General features: G+C 40.6%; 1 protein-coding gene across 1 annotated transcript in view; it reads left to right on the plus strand.

Moving 5' to 3' along the window:
• The first annotated feature begins 368 nt into the window (after nucleotides 1-368).
• Nucleotides 369-16,941, plus strand: part of LOC124863464 (transmembrane protein 104-like) — a 70,443-nt gene continuing 53,870 nt past the window's right edge. Inside the window, exons 1-6 of the mRNA XM_047357842.1 lie at nucleotides 369-624; nucleotides 2,183-2,240; nucleotides 4,370-4,491; nucleotides 5,626-5,707; nucleotides 10,216-10,306; nucleotides 10,985-11,065. Coding sequence (XP_047213798.1) covers nucleotides 2,196-2,240; nucleotides 4,370-4,491; nucleotides 5,626-5,707; nucleotides 10,216-10,306; nucleotides 10,985-11,065 — 421 coding nt within the window. The 5' untranslated portion in view covers nucleotides 369-624; nucleotides 2,183-2,195. The remainder of the gene's footprint in view (nucleotides 625-2,182; nucleotides 2,241-4,369; nucleotides 4,492-5,625; nucleotides 5,708-10,215; nucleotides 10,307-10,984; nucleotides 11,066-16,941) is intronic.

The raw sequence follows: 16,941 nt of genomic DNA on the forward strand, positions 1-16,941 counted from the left end.
TTATATTCCCGCACTAAAAACATTGTAGAACTTAATTTGTGTCACAGAAAGTGAAATTTTCCACAATTTACTCACATCTTTTGTTGCTATGGTCCGCCATGGCTTCCCCTGCTTGACCAATCCGCTTCGACCCGCAATGAATGATGGGAAATGATGTGTGTTCATTCACAGGTCTGTTGTCTCTGGTGAGAATTTATAATTTAAATAGTCATGAAAATAAAGAGACCCATTAAGTGAGAAAGGCGTACTATAACTTTTGACCGGTAGTGTACATTAAATCATCATTTTAGAACTACTGTATATTTTATTTGTGCATGAAGGTAGTTATTGAGAACCTTTTATTTTGAAACCGCGCACCGGAAGTCGAGGTCACGTGGAAGCTGGTCAGCTGATACATGTGATAGCCGCTCAGCTGGGCTCAGTCTCAGAGCCTTGACAGTCCGCTAGGATCTGTTCGTGTCCTTATTTCTTTTCGGCATTTTCCCAGTTAGTCTGAGAACGAAGCGGCCCATGTTGGCCCCGCCTGGTTGGGTCGGTTTATTCTGTCAGCCGGCAGGAAGTTGTCGCTCGTAGCATCCTGTTAGCCTAGCAGTGAAATCAGCAGGAAGACTGGAGAGAGGGAAGGTGAGTTGTGTTTACTTACAGTATGTGTTGACACCAGTGAAGACAGCTGCAGAATGACTTAAAAAAGCTCCTGTTTTTATCAGAAAACCGAAAAAAATATTAAATGTCAGAAGCTGTGAGGGTTACACGTTTCGCTCGTAGCTGTGCTGCTAGCAACAACAAAATCTGATCATTTAACACATAGTTCAGGTTTGTACAGAGGAAAGTCATAAAAATCATTAAAAACAACCTGAAAATAAAAAGTTCATGTTTATATCACATTTAAATAGTGAAGATGAAATGGAGGTTGATCAATCAAATAAAACAGATTATTTCTGTTTCTTCTTTTCCGTAAAAAAATATAAATAAGTGATTTCAGTAACAAATATCTACCTGCACGATGACTATCTGAGGTATTTTGGTGTGATCGGGTGTCATAATCTTTTAATATTTAACAAGAGTGGACATGCACAACAAATGAATTTTGAAATGTAATGCACAACTACCTTAGATTATACAGCAATTTAATATTAGTTGTCTCCCTAATTCATGAAAACAACAACTAGACTTCATAGAAAAATAAAGTGATATGCAAATATTTAAGTAGGCTTGACATGGAAGTGAGAAGGGATAACATGGCGATGTATATGTATGAAATAGGAGAACGAATCAGCGAAGGGACATTAATCAGGGGCCAGATCAAAAATCTATTGAACTACAGATAAAATGAATGAGTGTTCTTCTCTGGGTCAAAAAAACAATAGAAAATGTTGGCTTTGACTACAAATTTAACATTACAAGTCTATTTAGAGTCAGATTGTTAAGAATAAAACTGTGGTTGTTTACAAGTGCAGGAGTGAAGATGAGGCTTTTAAACCTAAAAAAACTTCATGACCTGCTGAGCATGGTGGTGGTAGCATCATGATGTTACTGTTTCAATGCCAGTGGTACTGGTGCATTGCACAAAGTGGATGGAGTAAAGGCCAAGGAGGACGAACCATTTTACCTCAGATCAACAGCTAAATGGTTGAAACTTGGATGCAACCGGGTGCTGCAGCAGGACAATGATGACATCTAAACTGGTTTGAGAATAGATAAACCAGGCTAACATTAGGCTTCTTGAAGCTCTGACTTCAAAGCCTTTGGAAAATTTAACGGCTATGCTTAGAAGCCGAGTCAGTGCAGAAAACCATCTTATTTAAATGAACTGTGTCTATTGACTAATGGTCAAATATCCAGCCAGATTTATGCCACAATGGCTTCAAACAACACGTGGTCGAGATGCAACTTGCTAAGAGATGCTAGTCCAAATATTATTCAGGGTGCTTGTATAATTTTGACCCTGCTTGGATTAAAAAAATGCACAATAAATTCAAACGTAAGCACCAACTTCTAAACACAAAGTTTTCACTACTTTAATGCTGATGATGGTTATAATTATTATCATATTGACATGCCAATTTAATTTCAGAGATTGCATCTTTAGTTGCTAGTGCTCAACCTCAGAAACAGAACAACCCTTATTTGAAATTAATATGCAGAAATGATGCTTAATGTGATGTTATTTTTGGTTGTTCAGGTGAGGATCCAACATGGCAGGAGGTATCACAGAGACCGGAGAGCCCTACTCTGCGTTTGTGAGTATCAGGCAGGACATTTCTGTGATGTTGGAATGAGGCACATGTTTGAGGAGACATTGTAAAACTAAAGCTTATCAGCAGGTTCCCTGAGAAGTAGCTGAACTGAAAGTCTACCTGAGATGAGTTCAGTTCTGATTTCATCAACTGGCCGATGCTCTAACCTTTTGTTTCATTAGCTCTGTTGGACCACATGCTAATCTTATTCCTGTGAAGACACCTCCTCATTAAATAGCTGTTAATAAGTTACCAAAATGCACATGACAGAGCAGTGAAACACATCCTCTTTTTATTTATCAGCACACAACATGCTGCTCTGTGTGGTCTGGACCCGGTTTTGACAGCTCACTCGGTCAGTCCCTGGTTTTGCTTACATCAGCGTGACTTTAAGACAGAGACTGACTTGTGCGTCTCAGATGTTTTTTCCAGGAAGTGAAACCTTTAAATTATTAAGCAGTCTGTTACCAGATAGTCCAATCTTCTTCTTAATAAATTCTTCCACCTAGTAGTTTAGTTCTATTATTTAGTGTGCTTAAGATAAGTAAATACAGATCTGTATTAGATTATCATAACATAGCAATGTAAAGGCATAATGCAGAGAAATGCAGAACACTCAACATTTATTGGGTCCTGTGGTAAAAATGTGCAAAATAGGTTCAGATTTAATTGCAGCAGCTTTAATCTCACACTGAAACATTTAGAAAAATCCAACCTTTAATTTTAGTAATTTTATAGCGGAATCACTGTCACATATTTTGGTAGCACTAACAGTTCCTATAAAACAAATATAATTAAAGTGTTTTTATTTTATTCATACTTTATCTTTTTAATTGTGTCCAGAAACTTTTAATTAGTAATTCCTTAAATCCTTTTTCCCTGATGTACAAAATGTAACGTGACAAAAAGACTTATTTTATGCAGCCACTATTCAAAACAGGAAACACAAGAGAACATGCCATCCAAGTAAAGAATATAAATACAAGAAAATACCTCCTCACTCAAACTTCATACATATAGTCAGAGCAATGATTAAAAAGTCTAAAACAACTGGAACTTTAAAATCAAGTCATTACGGTGTTCAGGGAGGTAAAACATTTCCAGAGCTCACTGTTAAAGAACTGCTGCAAAGAGTTGCATCTTGTCTACATAATGGACAGATCTGACCTGTCCATGCACCATCCAGTAATGGCTGTAAAAAGCTTTTTCTTTCCGATCATCACAAATCCTAAAAATGTGCTGTTCACAAAACTCTGCAAGAGCTTTAACTGGAACTGTGAACTTTAACCAGATTAGATTCGATTAAGCAACAAACACTCCAAGTGAGTCTGATGTAAAACAAGGGATACATCTCTGGGAAAAGCTCTCCATGCCCACTGGTGAGCACAATGGAGGACCTGTGATGCTGTGGGCCTGTTTCTCCTACAAAACCTCTGAAAACCTTGTTATACATTATTAAGTGAAAAAATCGTAATGATCCAAACCATGGAGCCAGGCTGGCCAGCTGATTCCCCAGACCTGTAGAAAACCTCCAGGTGAAGCTGAACCGAAGAGCGCTTTAGGGAGGATCCAGGATGGATGTCAAACTTCAGTCCTCGAGGGCCCGAGTCCTGCAACTTTTACATGTTTCTCTGCTCCAAGACACTTGAATCCTATAATTGGGTCATTAGCAGGACTATGCAGAATGTGACTGTATGCTGATGAGGTTTTCAGCCATTTGATTTAGATGTGTTGGACCATGAACACAATGAAATGTTGCAGGACAGCAGCCCTCAAGGACTGGAGTTTGACACCCCTGGTCTACAGAGATCAGCTTAAAGAAATAGTCAAATATACATCTCTTTGTGTACTTCAACCTTGTGACAGGAGGGTACCAACTGCAGGGGTGCTAATAATTGTGCGACCACTGTTTTAATTGAAAACAAATACTTGTTGACTTTGTATTTCACCCCTCTTAAAAAACGTGGTTAAATGAAAAGTTGGATGAATCATTTGTCAGCATGAGGTGGTGCTGCAGCAATAAAAGATCTTACTTCATGTTTTTTGTTGCACATGTTTACCAGATGTGATAAATTAGCGCTGCAGTTTAGTCTCTGTTGAGTAATATAGCTCTTACATCGTTTCGCCTGTAGGTGGGGCTGGTGTACATGTTCAATCTGATTGTGGGAACAGGAGCCCTGACCATGCCCAAAGCCTTCGCCTCAGCCGGTTGGGTGGTCAGCTTGTCGCTCATTGCCTTTTTAGCATTCATGAGGTGAGTCAGATACAACTACTAAGGTGGGATTTAAACTCTCATCTCCTCATCCTCAATCTGACTGCCTTGACGGGTTTGTTTGTGTGTTCCCTCTCAGTTTTGCCTCCTTCTTGCTGTTTTTCTTGCTTTTCTGCTCCCTGCAGAACAAATTATTCTGACTTTAATAATGCAGCAGATGCACGGTCAAGCCTGCTTCTTTTCTCCCTTCTCTAATTCAGTCAGAAAAATAATATAAAAATATTGATTTAGCTTAAAGCAGCAGTTGAATAATTCATTCGACTTATATGTTGTTTAAAACAAACACGGGGAAAATAGGTTTGTTTTATTTAATTATGTAGATTTCATGGTGCCGGAGATCAAAGCTTTAATTTGGACCTGTGGTTCTGAAACTAACAAATTTAGGAAATCTTGGATCTCAAAGGTTGCTCTAAAAAGTTGTTATTCATACTAAGATACTTCACTCCAGTTTTAAAATATAGGTGATCTAAGTTGGTCCAGATGCCAAAAGAAATTTGTGAAATTGCCAGAACTGCTGCAAACCTGAGCCTAGAAACTGCGTTTGATTCTAAATGATGTAATAATTGGAAATTGGCCAATTAAAAAGAACTACATGGTTTGGTTTCATCTATAAATAAAAAGAACTCGATGAGAAAACTGATAAAAGCCGAACCCTCCATCACTAATGGATGGTTTCATTGGCTCCTTCTGGAAAAGCTTCTCAGCTTTTAATCCAAATGAAGTATTTGGGATGAATAATATTAGGTAAACATGTAAATACAAGACTATTACTGAATATTATGAGTTGTATTTTACCCACATTTTCTAAGCTCTTCAAAGTCTTTTTCTTCAACTTATCCCTGTCTCCTGCTCCGTGGATGAAGACATTCCTACTATTTGATATCCATCTTTTCTAAGTCAGGCACTCTGTGGACCAATGAGTCCGAGTGAAAAAGCAGCCAGAGTCCACAGAAAAACTCCGACAGACCTTCAGAAAGCCTGTAGAACTGTTGATCAGGCCCACTTTATAAGATGCAAGAAAGTCTGGATCACAGGAAGTAAAATATAAAGACACTGGAGGTGGTCTGAAATGTTTTAAAATCTGCTGAATATGTTTCTTCTCCCTCCATTCTTCAGCTACATGACCACCACTTTCGTGATCGAGGCAATGGCGGCGGCCAATGCTCAGTTGCGCTGGAAGAGAAGAGAGCAGGAAGAGGTGGGATAATAAACTCAGTGTCTGTCTGTATGTGATTACCTGAAGGAGAACGTTGGATGGATGGATGGTGCTCCATGAGCTCTGATGTGTCATAAAAACAATATATTCAGTCCTGCCCACAACTTGGTGTTTGGACAGGCTCATCCAACAGACAGATGCTGTAACTCTGGACAATAATTACTACGTTTCATGCAAATTGGTCAGTTTATGAACCAGGAGAACGTCTTCCTTTAAGTTTTTAGTTAGAGGAAATGTAATACAAGATAAAATGAATAATACAGGTCCTTCTCAAAATATTAGCATATTGTGATAAAGTTAATTATTTTCCATAATGTCATGATGAAAATTTAACATTCATATATTTTAGATTCATTGCACACTAACTGAAATATTTCAGGTCTTTTATTGTCTTAATACGGATGATTTTGGCATACAGCTCATGAAAACCCAAAATTCCTATCTCACAAAATTAGCATATCATTAAAAGGGTCTCTAAACGAGCTATGAACCTAATCATCTGAATCAACGAGTTAACTCTAAACACCTGCAAAAGATTCCTGAGGCCTTTAAAACTCCCAGCCTGGTTCATCACTCAAAACCCCAATCATGGGTAAGACTGCCGACCTGACTGCTGTCCAGAAGGCCACTATTGACACCCTCAAGCAAGAGGGTAAGACACAGAAAGACATTTCTGAACGAATAGGCTGTTCCCAGAGTGCTGTATCAAGGCACCTCAGTGGGAAGTCTGTGGGAAGGAAAAAGTGTGGCAGAAAACGCTGCACAACGAGAAGAGGTGACCGGACCCTGAGGAAGATTGTGGAGAAGGGCCGATTCCAGACCTTGGGGGACCTGCGGAAGCAGTGGACTGAGTCTGGAGTAGAAACATCCAGAGCCACCGTGCACAGGCGTGTGCAGGAAATGGGCTACAGGTGCCGCATTCCCCAGGTCAAGCCACTTTTGAACCAGAAACAGCGGCAGAAGCGCCTGACCTGGGCTACAGAGAAGCAGCACTGGACTGTTGCTCAGTGGTCCAAAGTACTTTTTTCAGATGAAAGCAAATTCTACATGTCATTCGGAAATCAAGGTGCCAGAGTCTGGAGGAAGACTGGGGAGAAGGAAATGCCAAAATGCCAGAAGTCCAGTGTCAAGTACCCACAGTCAGTGATGGTCTGGGGTGCCGTGTCAGCTGCTGGTGTTGGTCCACTGTGTTTTATCAAGGGCAGGGTCAATGCAGCTAGCTATCAGGAGATTTTGGAGCACTTCATGCTTCCATCTGCTGAAAAGCTTTATGGAGATGAAGATTTCATTTTTCATCACAACCTGGCACCTGCTCACAGTGCCAAAACCACTGGTAAATGGTTTACTGACCATGGTATCACTGTGCTCAATTGGCCTGCCAACTCTCCTGACCTGAACCCCATAGAGAATCTGTGGGATATTGTGAAGAGAACGTTGAGAGACTCAAGACCCAACACTCTGGATGAGCTAAAGGCCGCTATCGAAGCATCCTGGGCCTCCATAAGACCTCAGCAGTGCCACAGGCTGATTGCCTCCATGCCACGCCGCATTGAAGCAGTCATTTCTGCAAAAGGATTCCTGACCAAGTATTGAGTGCATAACTGTACATGATTATTTGAAGGTTGACGTTTTTTGTATTAAAAACACTTTTCTTTTATTGGTTGGATGAAATATGCTAATTTTGTGAGATAGGAATTTTGGGTTTTCATGAGCTGTATGCCAAAATCATCTGTATTAAGACAATAAAAGACCTGAAATATTTCAGTTAGTGTGCAATGAATCTAAAATATATGAATGTTAAATTTTCATCATGACATTATGGAAAATAATGAACTTTATCACAATATGCTAATATTTTGAGAAGGACCTGTATGTACATTTACATGTAAATAAAAAAATTATAATTTGGCTGTGGAAACCTAATTATTATTTTGATTCTGATGTTAGTCTATCGCCCAATCCGAGCACCGTATACCTCCAGTCTATAAAATCCCAATTTGGATGAAGTCATCATTGAAGACCTACACTCGATTTCCAGGGGAAATAACTGAGTCTTCAATCATTTTTACTTCGACTAAGAAAAAGTGTTTGCACACTCCAAACAGCTCGGCCTTTGCTCCTTGTTTCCCTGAGGTTTCAGCTCAGGAGTTACGATCCTGCGGACAATAGCCTGGCTCACAGCGAGCCTCAAACGCTCGGCCTTGATTCATAGCTGCTGTGCTCTTCAGCATTTTCCTTCCACGTAATGGAAAACTGGAGAGGAGTGAAACTGAAAATGTTTGCCGCTGAATGCCCTTTATTTCCCTCTGCTTGAGTGAAGCCTATTAAAATTACTGTGCACTTTATTGTTTTCCAGCGATGCATCGTTGGAGGAATTGCTTTTACCTTTTATTAGGCCAGAACTTGAGTTGGAGAACAGTCTGTGAGCACTAGATGTTCACATTACTTCAAACACATTTAAATGGACAGTAAAATGTGTGTTGAGGAGACAAAACCGTTTTTGAAGTATTATTTAAAACGTTAAAGCTAGCAAAGAGAAGATTTTTGTTTTCTTTGTGGAGTTTTTATGAGCATTCTTGACTTTTACTTGTTAAAAACCTTTCTATGAACCTTCATGTGTCCGGATGAAATACTCTGCAGATAGTCACCTGTCCTCTTTGAAGCTTCCAGCTTCCTGAGTGTAAAGCAGTGTATGCTCATTTGACACTAGCACTTAAAAGAAGGTTTCCACCATCAGAAGGTTTCCATTCCTGTTCTTGTGGTTCCCAGCTCAAACTTTGACCCCAAGAAATGAATTTAAGCTGAGCTGAATGCTCAACATTTGCTATTTTAGAACATTTCCTAGAGGTGCAACTTCTGCAGTTTTCTTGGCCAATCATCTGCTTTGGTTTTTACTTTGACCGTCTATGGTTAACAACGTTCAGATTTGTTTGTTTTACTAATTCTTATAAATGGTGGCGTTACTAGCCTCACCAGTTTGAACATGCACTGGAGCATTTCACATGAGTTTAAATCAGCTGCTCTTAGTCTGAGGTTGTGACCAAATGAAGGTGTAAGGCTCCCTCTGGGTCGAGGGTCACGCTCTGCATCAAGCAAAAGAGTTCAAGTGTCCTGGAGTCTTGTTCATAAATGATGTTAGGGTGGAGCAGGAGATGGATAGATGGATTGGAGAGGGCTTTCCCCCTGTTTGTCATGGTGAAAATGTAGCTGAGTTGAAAGGAAAAGCTCTCGATTGAGTGCGGAGTTGAGCCGCTGCTGCTGCGTTATCTGAGCGAGTCTACTGAGATGGATCAAGTAAAACTTGGCATGGGTGGACTATTGAAGAACCAGGACTCTTCAGAATGTCTACATTGCTGTGAAAAAGTTTTTGCTCCCTTACAGATTTATTTTGTTCTTTTTTTTGTCACACTTGGTTGTTTAAGATCAGCAAAAACTTTTTAATATCAGACAAAAATAACCTGAGTAAAAACAAAATGTAGTTTTTAAATGAGACTTTCAGCCGGACGTAATCTGAAGCACACCTCCCCCTCTGAACAACTCAAAGAAAAGAAAATTTAAGTTTTGTAGTGTCCTAGTCAAAGCCCGGCCTTAAATCCAATTGCGATACTGTGATAGGACCATCAACAGGATGTTCTGCGACATGGCTGAATTAAAACAATTCTGCAAAGAAGAGTGGGTCAAAATTCCTCCACAGTGACGTAAAAGACTCACTGCCGGCAAGGATGGCACAATCTGTTAGAGCTGTTCCTGGTCTGCCAAATAAGATCTGAATTGATCTGGTGTAGTACCGAGACCATCTCAGCCACTTCACCAGTATATTCCAATGAGCTGTGTTGAACGCACCACTGAGTTCCAGTAAATCCAACACATCAGTTTAGACAGAAATTACCCCCCAGTTGTTTCACTGCATTATTAAATGTTAAGTGGGTCCTCAACTGTAGCAATAGATGGTATTAGTTTTGCTCCGTTAAGCTTGTTTTAAAATCAAATGAATCCACACGATGCTGTCCTGGACTCAACTCTCTGCACAGTGGAGAGAAGACATTCCCAGCTGCTGCAACGTTCCCCTTCTGCAGACTCATGTTTGAGTTTTCCCAGTTTGACTTTGATTTTGCATCTCTGTCTGGAGGCGCAAGTATTCCTCTGTTCTGACTGTCATCCATGTCCGTCTCTTGTTTTGCTGCGTTGCGTCTGTTTACCGCTACGCTGGTTTTTTTCCACCGTCATTCATCTTCTCTGTGTTTATTTGCCTCATGATGCTCACAAATTTTCACCATCATTGACAGTTAATTGGCATTAATCTGCAGACACTGTGGATTGTGAGCTCCCCCCGTCCTTCACAGCACGTCCCAGCTGTTATTTCCAGATGTTTTCATTCAGAGCAAATAAACGGCGAGTTAATAGCTTGAAAGGTGACTATTGTTTATGTTGTGAAATTAGGAAAACGGGAAACTAAAATAAAACTCAAATACTCCTATCATTCTCCACAGACGTACGACAGCGACACCACCTCTGACTATTCGGATGACGATACGGGCCGAGGTCGATCGGAACCGGAAACAAAGCCCATCCTCTCTGTCCGTGAGTATTGCTCTCTGTGAGGTGAGGAGCCTCTTGGTTGCCTCTCTGATTACTCCTTGCCCAGCCTATCTGCTTAGGTGGACGTCCATGTCCTGGTAGATCTACAGTTGGTCCAGCTTCTCTCCATGTTCAGACGATGGATTGAGCAGAGCTCTGTGAGATGTTTTAAGCTCGGGATATTGTTCTAGAACCTTACCCTGCTTTAAACCTTTCCACAGCTTCCTCTCTGACCTGTCTGCTGTGTTCCCTGGTCTTCATGATGCTGGTTGTTCTCTAATGTTCTCTAACAAACGTTTGAGAAACAGAAACAGAACAGCTGCAGTTAGACTCAGATTAAATGACAGAAAGCTGGACTCTGTTGACTAATCTGATGACTTCTGACAGTATGTGGTTTTTATTCAGGGGTATCAGAACAATCATTTTTGTTTCAGTCCATTAAAGTCCGTTAAAATACATAGAAGTTAGTGTTTTATTATATTATAGGGTATGATTACTTATGCAAAGCACTGTAAGCTTCAGTGGACGTATCCTTATAAAGAGTTTGGAGGAACTCTTTGGTTTTTTTCTGGAAAAAGTTCCTCATGACCGTTAATTCCTAAAACAAATATTATAAAATGATGGTTTCCATCACCACTCTACATGCTGTTAATTACCAGTAACTTTCTTATGTTTCCACAGAGAGATCGGGTCACGTTGATCACTTCGACATTGTGGAGCGGGTCGAGATGGGTCAGATGGCCTCCATGTTCTTCAACAAAGGTAATCTGCTCCTTCGCCTTGGGGTTCTGCTCTATCTCTCTCTCTCTGATATTCAATTAGCCGCAGACCCCATCATCATTAGCTACGTCTAAAATTTATGGATGAGTCGGAAGGGTGCGTGGGATAATTCATCAAGATTTTTTTTCTTACGCCTTTTATGAGCAGCCCTCATTTACACAGGAATGCTGCTGGCGGATTAATTGGATGTAATTACGTATGGATAAATTGCCTTTGGTTATAATTACCTGTTTGAGAGCCCATCAGTGCTGAGCATGTGTGTGGGTGGATGTATTACCTGGACTCTCTGTAGTAAATACCTGAATGATTGTGGAGCTAATGAAGCTTCTTCTAACTGGTGATGTAAGCTGGAGTCAGAATCACCTTGAGGAAGAGATATCTGCAGCTTTACCGTCCTCATTCGTATCAAGCTGTTGTCCCACCCCTGTTAGCATGCAGAACACCCTTCGGCTCGTCTCTTCCCTCGCCTTGTCTGCTTGTGTTAAGCAGCTTTAAACACACGCGTGTGACTCAAGAGTCTGCAGTGTCCCTGTTGTTGCAGGAATAAAGGAACAGCAAAAGGTCAAAGCTCTGACAACGTCATCTGTGCTGGCATGTTCTGTCCTGCACCATTTCAGCAGTAGGGGGAGCACTTGCTACACATGCAGTCACACACATCAACTCGGCTCATGTTCTCTTCCACATGTGTGAGCGCACTCTTGCATGCCATCAAGCTGCTCGTACTGTTAAAGCTGCAGTACGCTCGCTTGTTACTCGGTTGATTGCCTGTTTTAAGGAGCTTCAGAAAATAACACAGAAACCCTCTTTGATAATGGCCTTCTCACCCTGAGCAATGGGCTGTGTGCAAGTAACTCGTGGTATTGATCGGAGATAAGGAAATGGCTTTTCTCCCAGCTTCTCTCCTTTGCAGTGTGATGCGAAAGCTGTCCGATGACTCGAATCAGAAATCTATTATGCAGAGTCCCAGAACATGCTGACCAGGGAAAATGGAGAAGATGTATATGTAGCCTTTTCTGACAGCAACGACCTGCTAATAGAAATAAAACAGCTATTTAAAATTAATAAGATAAACATAAGTTTGCACAATGAAAGCCCAGGAAATTTTCTTCTCAACTAGAACTGCAAGCCATTAAAAAAAGATGCATAAAAGTCACTTAAAGGGGTAGTCCGGGTGACATTATCGCCAATCATTCCTTTACCTCTAGTAGAAAGCTTTGAAATCATCGGGAACCTTTTGGAAAGTAAATAAATCCTGAAAGTGGTGGAAGCTAACAGCTGGTCAGATGTACATCGGCTGTTTTAGCTGACTTTAATAGCTTAAAACAACTCAAAAAGAAAGCAGGAAAACATTTCTACAAGAACTATACATCAGTTGAGCTTGTTGAGTGTATCGATCCACCAGATCAGCTGCAGCTCATCAGTTCTCTATAGCTTTTCTAAGAACTGAGTAAATGTTTGGGTTTTGCATCAGAATGTTAGTTCAGTTGCATCGAAGATGGTATGGTCAGGTGCCTTCCAGGCCTCGTAGTTCGATAATTTTCCACCTGATCAGCTGATCTTTCAAATCGGTTGATCAGGTGTAACACTGCACCCGGCAGAATAAATTAAGGTAACTTCAAGTAGGAACATGGATATTGTTTGGCTGAACTAAGCAAAACAACCATCTGTTGTGAAATTAACTGTTAATATATGCTAACCTGGCATTCTGTCCCACTGATACATGTTCAGTTTAAGTTTTTTTAAACTGCTAAAATTAGCTAAAACATGCACCGTATGCCTGACCAGCTGTTAGCTTTCTGACACTTAGAGGACATATTTAGTTTTTATCAAGCTCACAATGATATGACATCTTTCTACTACAGCTAAGGTAACATTGCTTCTCTGCTTCAGTTAAACCCTCCACAATCCCGCGCTGCATCACTGTCACCGTCACATGACCAAACAGATACCACATGACCAACCCCTTCTGCTCCCCCTCCAAGAACACAAGCAAGATGTAAATAATCATCGGTTGTTGATATCGGCCCAGTTTTACTTATGGGAGCGATATCGATATGTAAAGAAATGACTAACATCGGTCGATGCCGATATATCGTGCATTCCTAATCATTCCTGATCTCTTCATTAAAACTCACTTCAAAAAACCCAAACTAAGCCTTTAAATTGATCCGCAGTGTTTAACTCTAATGTGGAGGATGGGACATTCATAGATTAGGTTCACCACTAAGAGAGTTCTGTGATGTTCAGGAAACCAGTTTGAAATGATTTTAACCTTGTTACCTGGTGCAGTAGCTAGCTGAACATAGCCATCAGAATATGGGTACACAATTTCTGAAACACTCGGATCCGTCCATGTTTCGCCAACAACCATGTCTTGTTCAAAGTGACTTAAATACCCTTTCTTCTGACGCTCACTTTGAACTTTGGCATGTCTAGATGGCTAAAAGCATTGAGTTGCTGCTATGTGATTGGCTGATTCCATCAAGTGTTAACAAGCATTTAGGCAGATGTACCTCATAAAATCAGCACAAATGCACAGCTGAGCTCGACGTCTGTCACATGACTCATTGTTGCACTGCATCCCGGTGTGTTTTAGCCCTAGTGCAGACTGATGCTGTGTGTGGGCTCACAGGCAGATATAGATTCTTCGCTGTGGTAATTAAGCAGGATGAATGCAAACAAGTTCATTATGCCGGGTTGAATTTCCACAACATTAAACGAGCGCACCAACACCTCTCCACTCTGTTAGGGAAATAAAATGCAGGCGTGAATTAATTCTGTCTATCAGTCCTGCATCTTTACAGCCAATTAAACGCTTCTCTCCTGCTGTTGCAGAGCTACTCTTAAAGGACATTTGACTTCCTGTTAGGTAGACATTGACGTGACGGCAGCAGCGGTGGCGTCAGTGGTGGTGGTTTTGTCGAGGCAGGCTTGGAATAAGTCCACGGAAATCGTATCAGCCTGACCTGCAGCCACTGACAGGAATGTTGATGGGCGCTGGCTTATCTGCAGCACTGTAGAAAGTGCTACTTTAACCTTCACATTGATGATTTGAAAGTTGATTAGAAGGCGACTTTGGTAAAGTCACAAAGAGAGAGGCTAGCAGAGTGCTGTCCTTGCATCAGCATGTTGTCTCTGCTGTTCTTTCCCTGTGTGTTATGATGCGTGGGGTAACACAGCGGCTGTGCAAACATCAGGATTGTTTCTCCAACGTAAGCCATCCTTTCGCCCGACATATGCAGGACCATGGCCACGAATACTAATTCAATCTGCAGTAAAAAAGGCTTCTGTCTGTAATTGGAGTCAAACATAAACATCTATTCTTGTACTTAAGTGAGTTTTGATTAAACCTCTTTGTTGAGAGCTCTGGGGGGATGAACATCCAAGCTGTTTGGAAGACAAATGTTCATGTTTATGTCGGTGTTTTTCACAGTGATTTTCTACAAGCCTCTGCTACAGTAGTTCCCTGTGGCAGCAGGATGAAAGATACACTTTAATTTCAATAGTATGTTGTATAAATACTGACTGTGGTCAATCAAACAGATCAATATTCAGAGTGCATTGCCAGGAAAGAGGATCGCCTGACGAAGGCTTAATTTCTCTCTTAAAGAGAAGTGAATTAAAAATGGCTCTGGTGTAACAATGTTCTGCTTCAGTTTGTTAATCATGGTGGCATTTTAATGACCACAGACAGAATATTACAGTCGTTTTTGTTATCCCAGATGTGATTGAGTGAGAGTTGGGAAGACGTTTCTTGTAGTTGGCCTGCAGGTTTGCACACATCTCGGTGGATTTAGGCACACTCTTTTGCACAGAAACTTGCTAAAGCCTCCAGGTTTCTCAGCTGCCATGTGGCTACTCAAAACCTCTGCCCACTCTATAGATTTTCTGTAGGACTGAGACCTGGAGATTTGCTAGTAGGGTGGTTAAGGTACTAAAATTTAAACTAGATGCAGGCACTAAGAAAATACTCGATACCATTTTCGATACTGTGGCAACATTTTTTGGGTGTCTTTCTAATTAAGAGCAAAACACATGATTAATTAAACAATGACAATATTTTATTTTCCTGAGGAGAAAACCAATAAGTAGAGGACAATTCAGCCCTTAGAAAAATATATAATTTAAAAGGTTCGCTTCCCTGTTTGGTAAAACACTAGACCGGAAAACTCAGTGTTAGTATTGATATCCTTTTGCTAATTCAGTCGTGGAATTATTTTTATTTTATCATCGTTGCTTGTCTTTACAGTGTAACCGTGTGCTTCCATTGGTTGGCCATTTGATGTTGATACTGATAATTTTACCACTGAGGGACAAATAAAGGATCATTCTAGACTAAAATAAATTGTTTCAAACCAAAAAAAAAAGAATCTGGACCAGACAAAACATATTTTTACAGTGTTAACAAGGATCTGGTCCAAGAAGATGTTTTCGGCAGCACACCGTTACAATTTCTATCTTTCTGATAATTTTGCATAATATTTTAGCCCATATCGCCCATAGACTGCTGGAGATAGGCACCACCTCCCCCGCGACCCACTATGGAATAAGCGGTAGAAAATATTAGCATGTGTGGTTAATATATTTAGCAATATTTTATACAGCAGCACGGTAGGTTGTTATGGGTTCCTCTGTCTTTCAGCTCTTATCATCAGCTTCAGCCCGTAACCAGTGGCTAGACCACTCTTTTGCTTCCTTAGTGATGGGTGAGTGGATGAAGGAAAAGGGTTCTTGCCCAAGGTCTTATGGTACCTGGTTTCTTTCATTGGAACCTCAGTATGATAAATTCCTCCTATACAGCATAATGGTTCTTAGCATTTCTCTTCATCCAAGCATATTCGGTCAAATTGATGCCAAAAAGCTTGATTATGGTCTCATCTGAACCCAATTCTTTCTCCTAATCCTCTAGATGTTCATTGTCAAATCTAAGATGACTCCTGCTTCATATAATATCAATAAATGATTCATATAGGAGTGGGCAAAAAAACAAGACAACAGTCCTCTGAAAATGGCCTGGACGGAAAATGAGAGAAAAAGTAAAAAAAAAAAAAAAAAAGTTTGTCAGAAAGTGGGAAGAATTATTGATAAAGACCACAGTATAATAAGACTAAGGAAAATCTTCTGCTTATAATTAATGTCCGAATTAGGACTTTGGTTCTGGTCATTTAGACCCGTAGCCATTTCTTACGTTTGTAACATTTTTTTCGGACCCAACTTTACCGGAATCCGACCATATATCAGTCCATAGCTTACAGGGGGATGTTTGAGACCGGCTTTTATTCTAATCTAGTCCTAGTTTACTGTAGTGAAACGTGGAACATGATTCTAATAAATAAAATCTACCAGTTGGAGGTCGCTTGGAGATATTTTGGTTTAATCATCTGTCACATTACATAAAATCAACCAGTCCAATGACATCGGTACCAAAATGAATGGAAACAGGATCTAATACAGATTATTTGTCTCCATAATTCTCCCCTTGCTCTGTGCTGTGCTACAGCCCTCCCTCCACAGCAGAGCCTGTCATGAACACGCAATGCTAGTAAGCAGGGCCACCGATCATGATGGATAAACAGCTATGGCACATTCATTGGTAGGGACGAAACATCAAAGATATGCTTTACATTGACTAGGACCCGCTCATAATATTAGCACAGCTGCAGCACACCGGCATTCTTTAATGACTGTGGGGTTAGGGTTAGCGGGATTGACACTGCTAAAGCATTCCTCCCGGCTCTGATTTGTTGGTTCTGAGTGGGAGCGGTGTATTTCTGCAAATAGCAGTAGGATCACTGGGAGGAGCCAGAGGAGCTTGATTTTTATTTTTGCAGATTGTATGTCTCATATGATAGTGTCAG

This window comes from Girardinichthys multiradiatus, chromosome X (assembly GCF_021462225.1).
Source record: "Girardinichthys multiradiatus isolate DD_20200921_A chromosome X, DD_fGirMul_XY1, whole genome shotgun sequence".
Lineage (NCBI taxonomy): Eukaryota > Metazoa > Chordata > Actinopteri > Cyprinodontiformes > Goodeidae > Girardinichthys > Girardinichthys multiradiatus.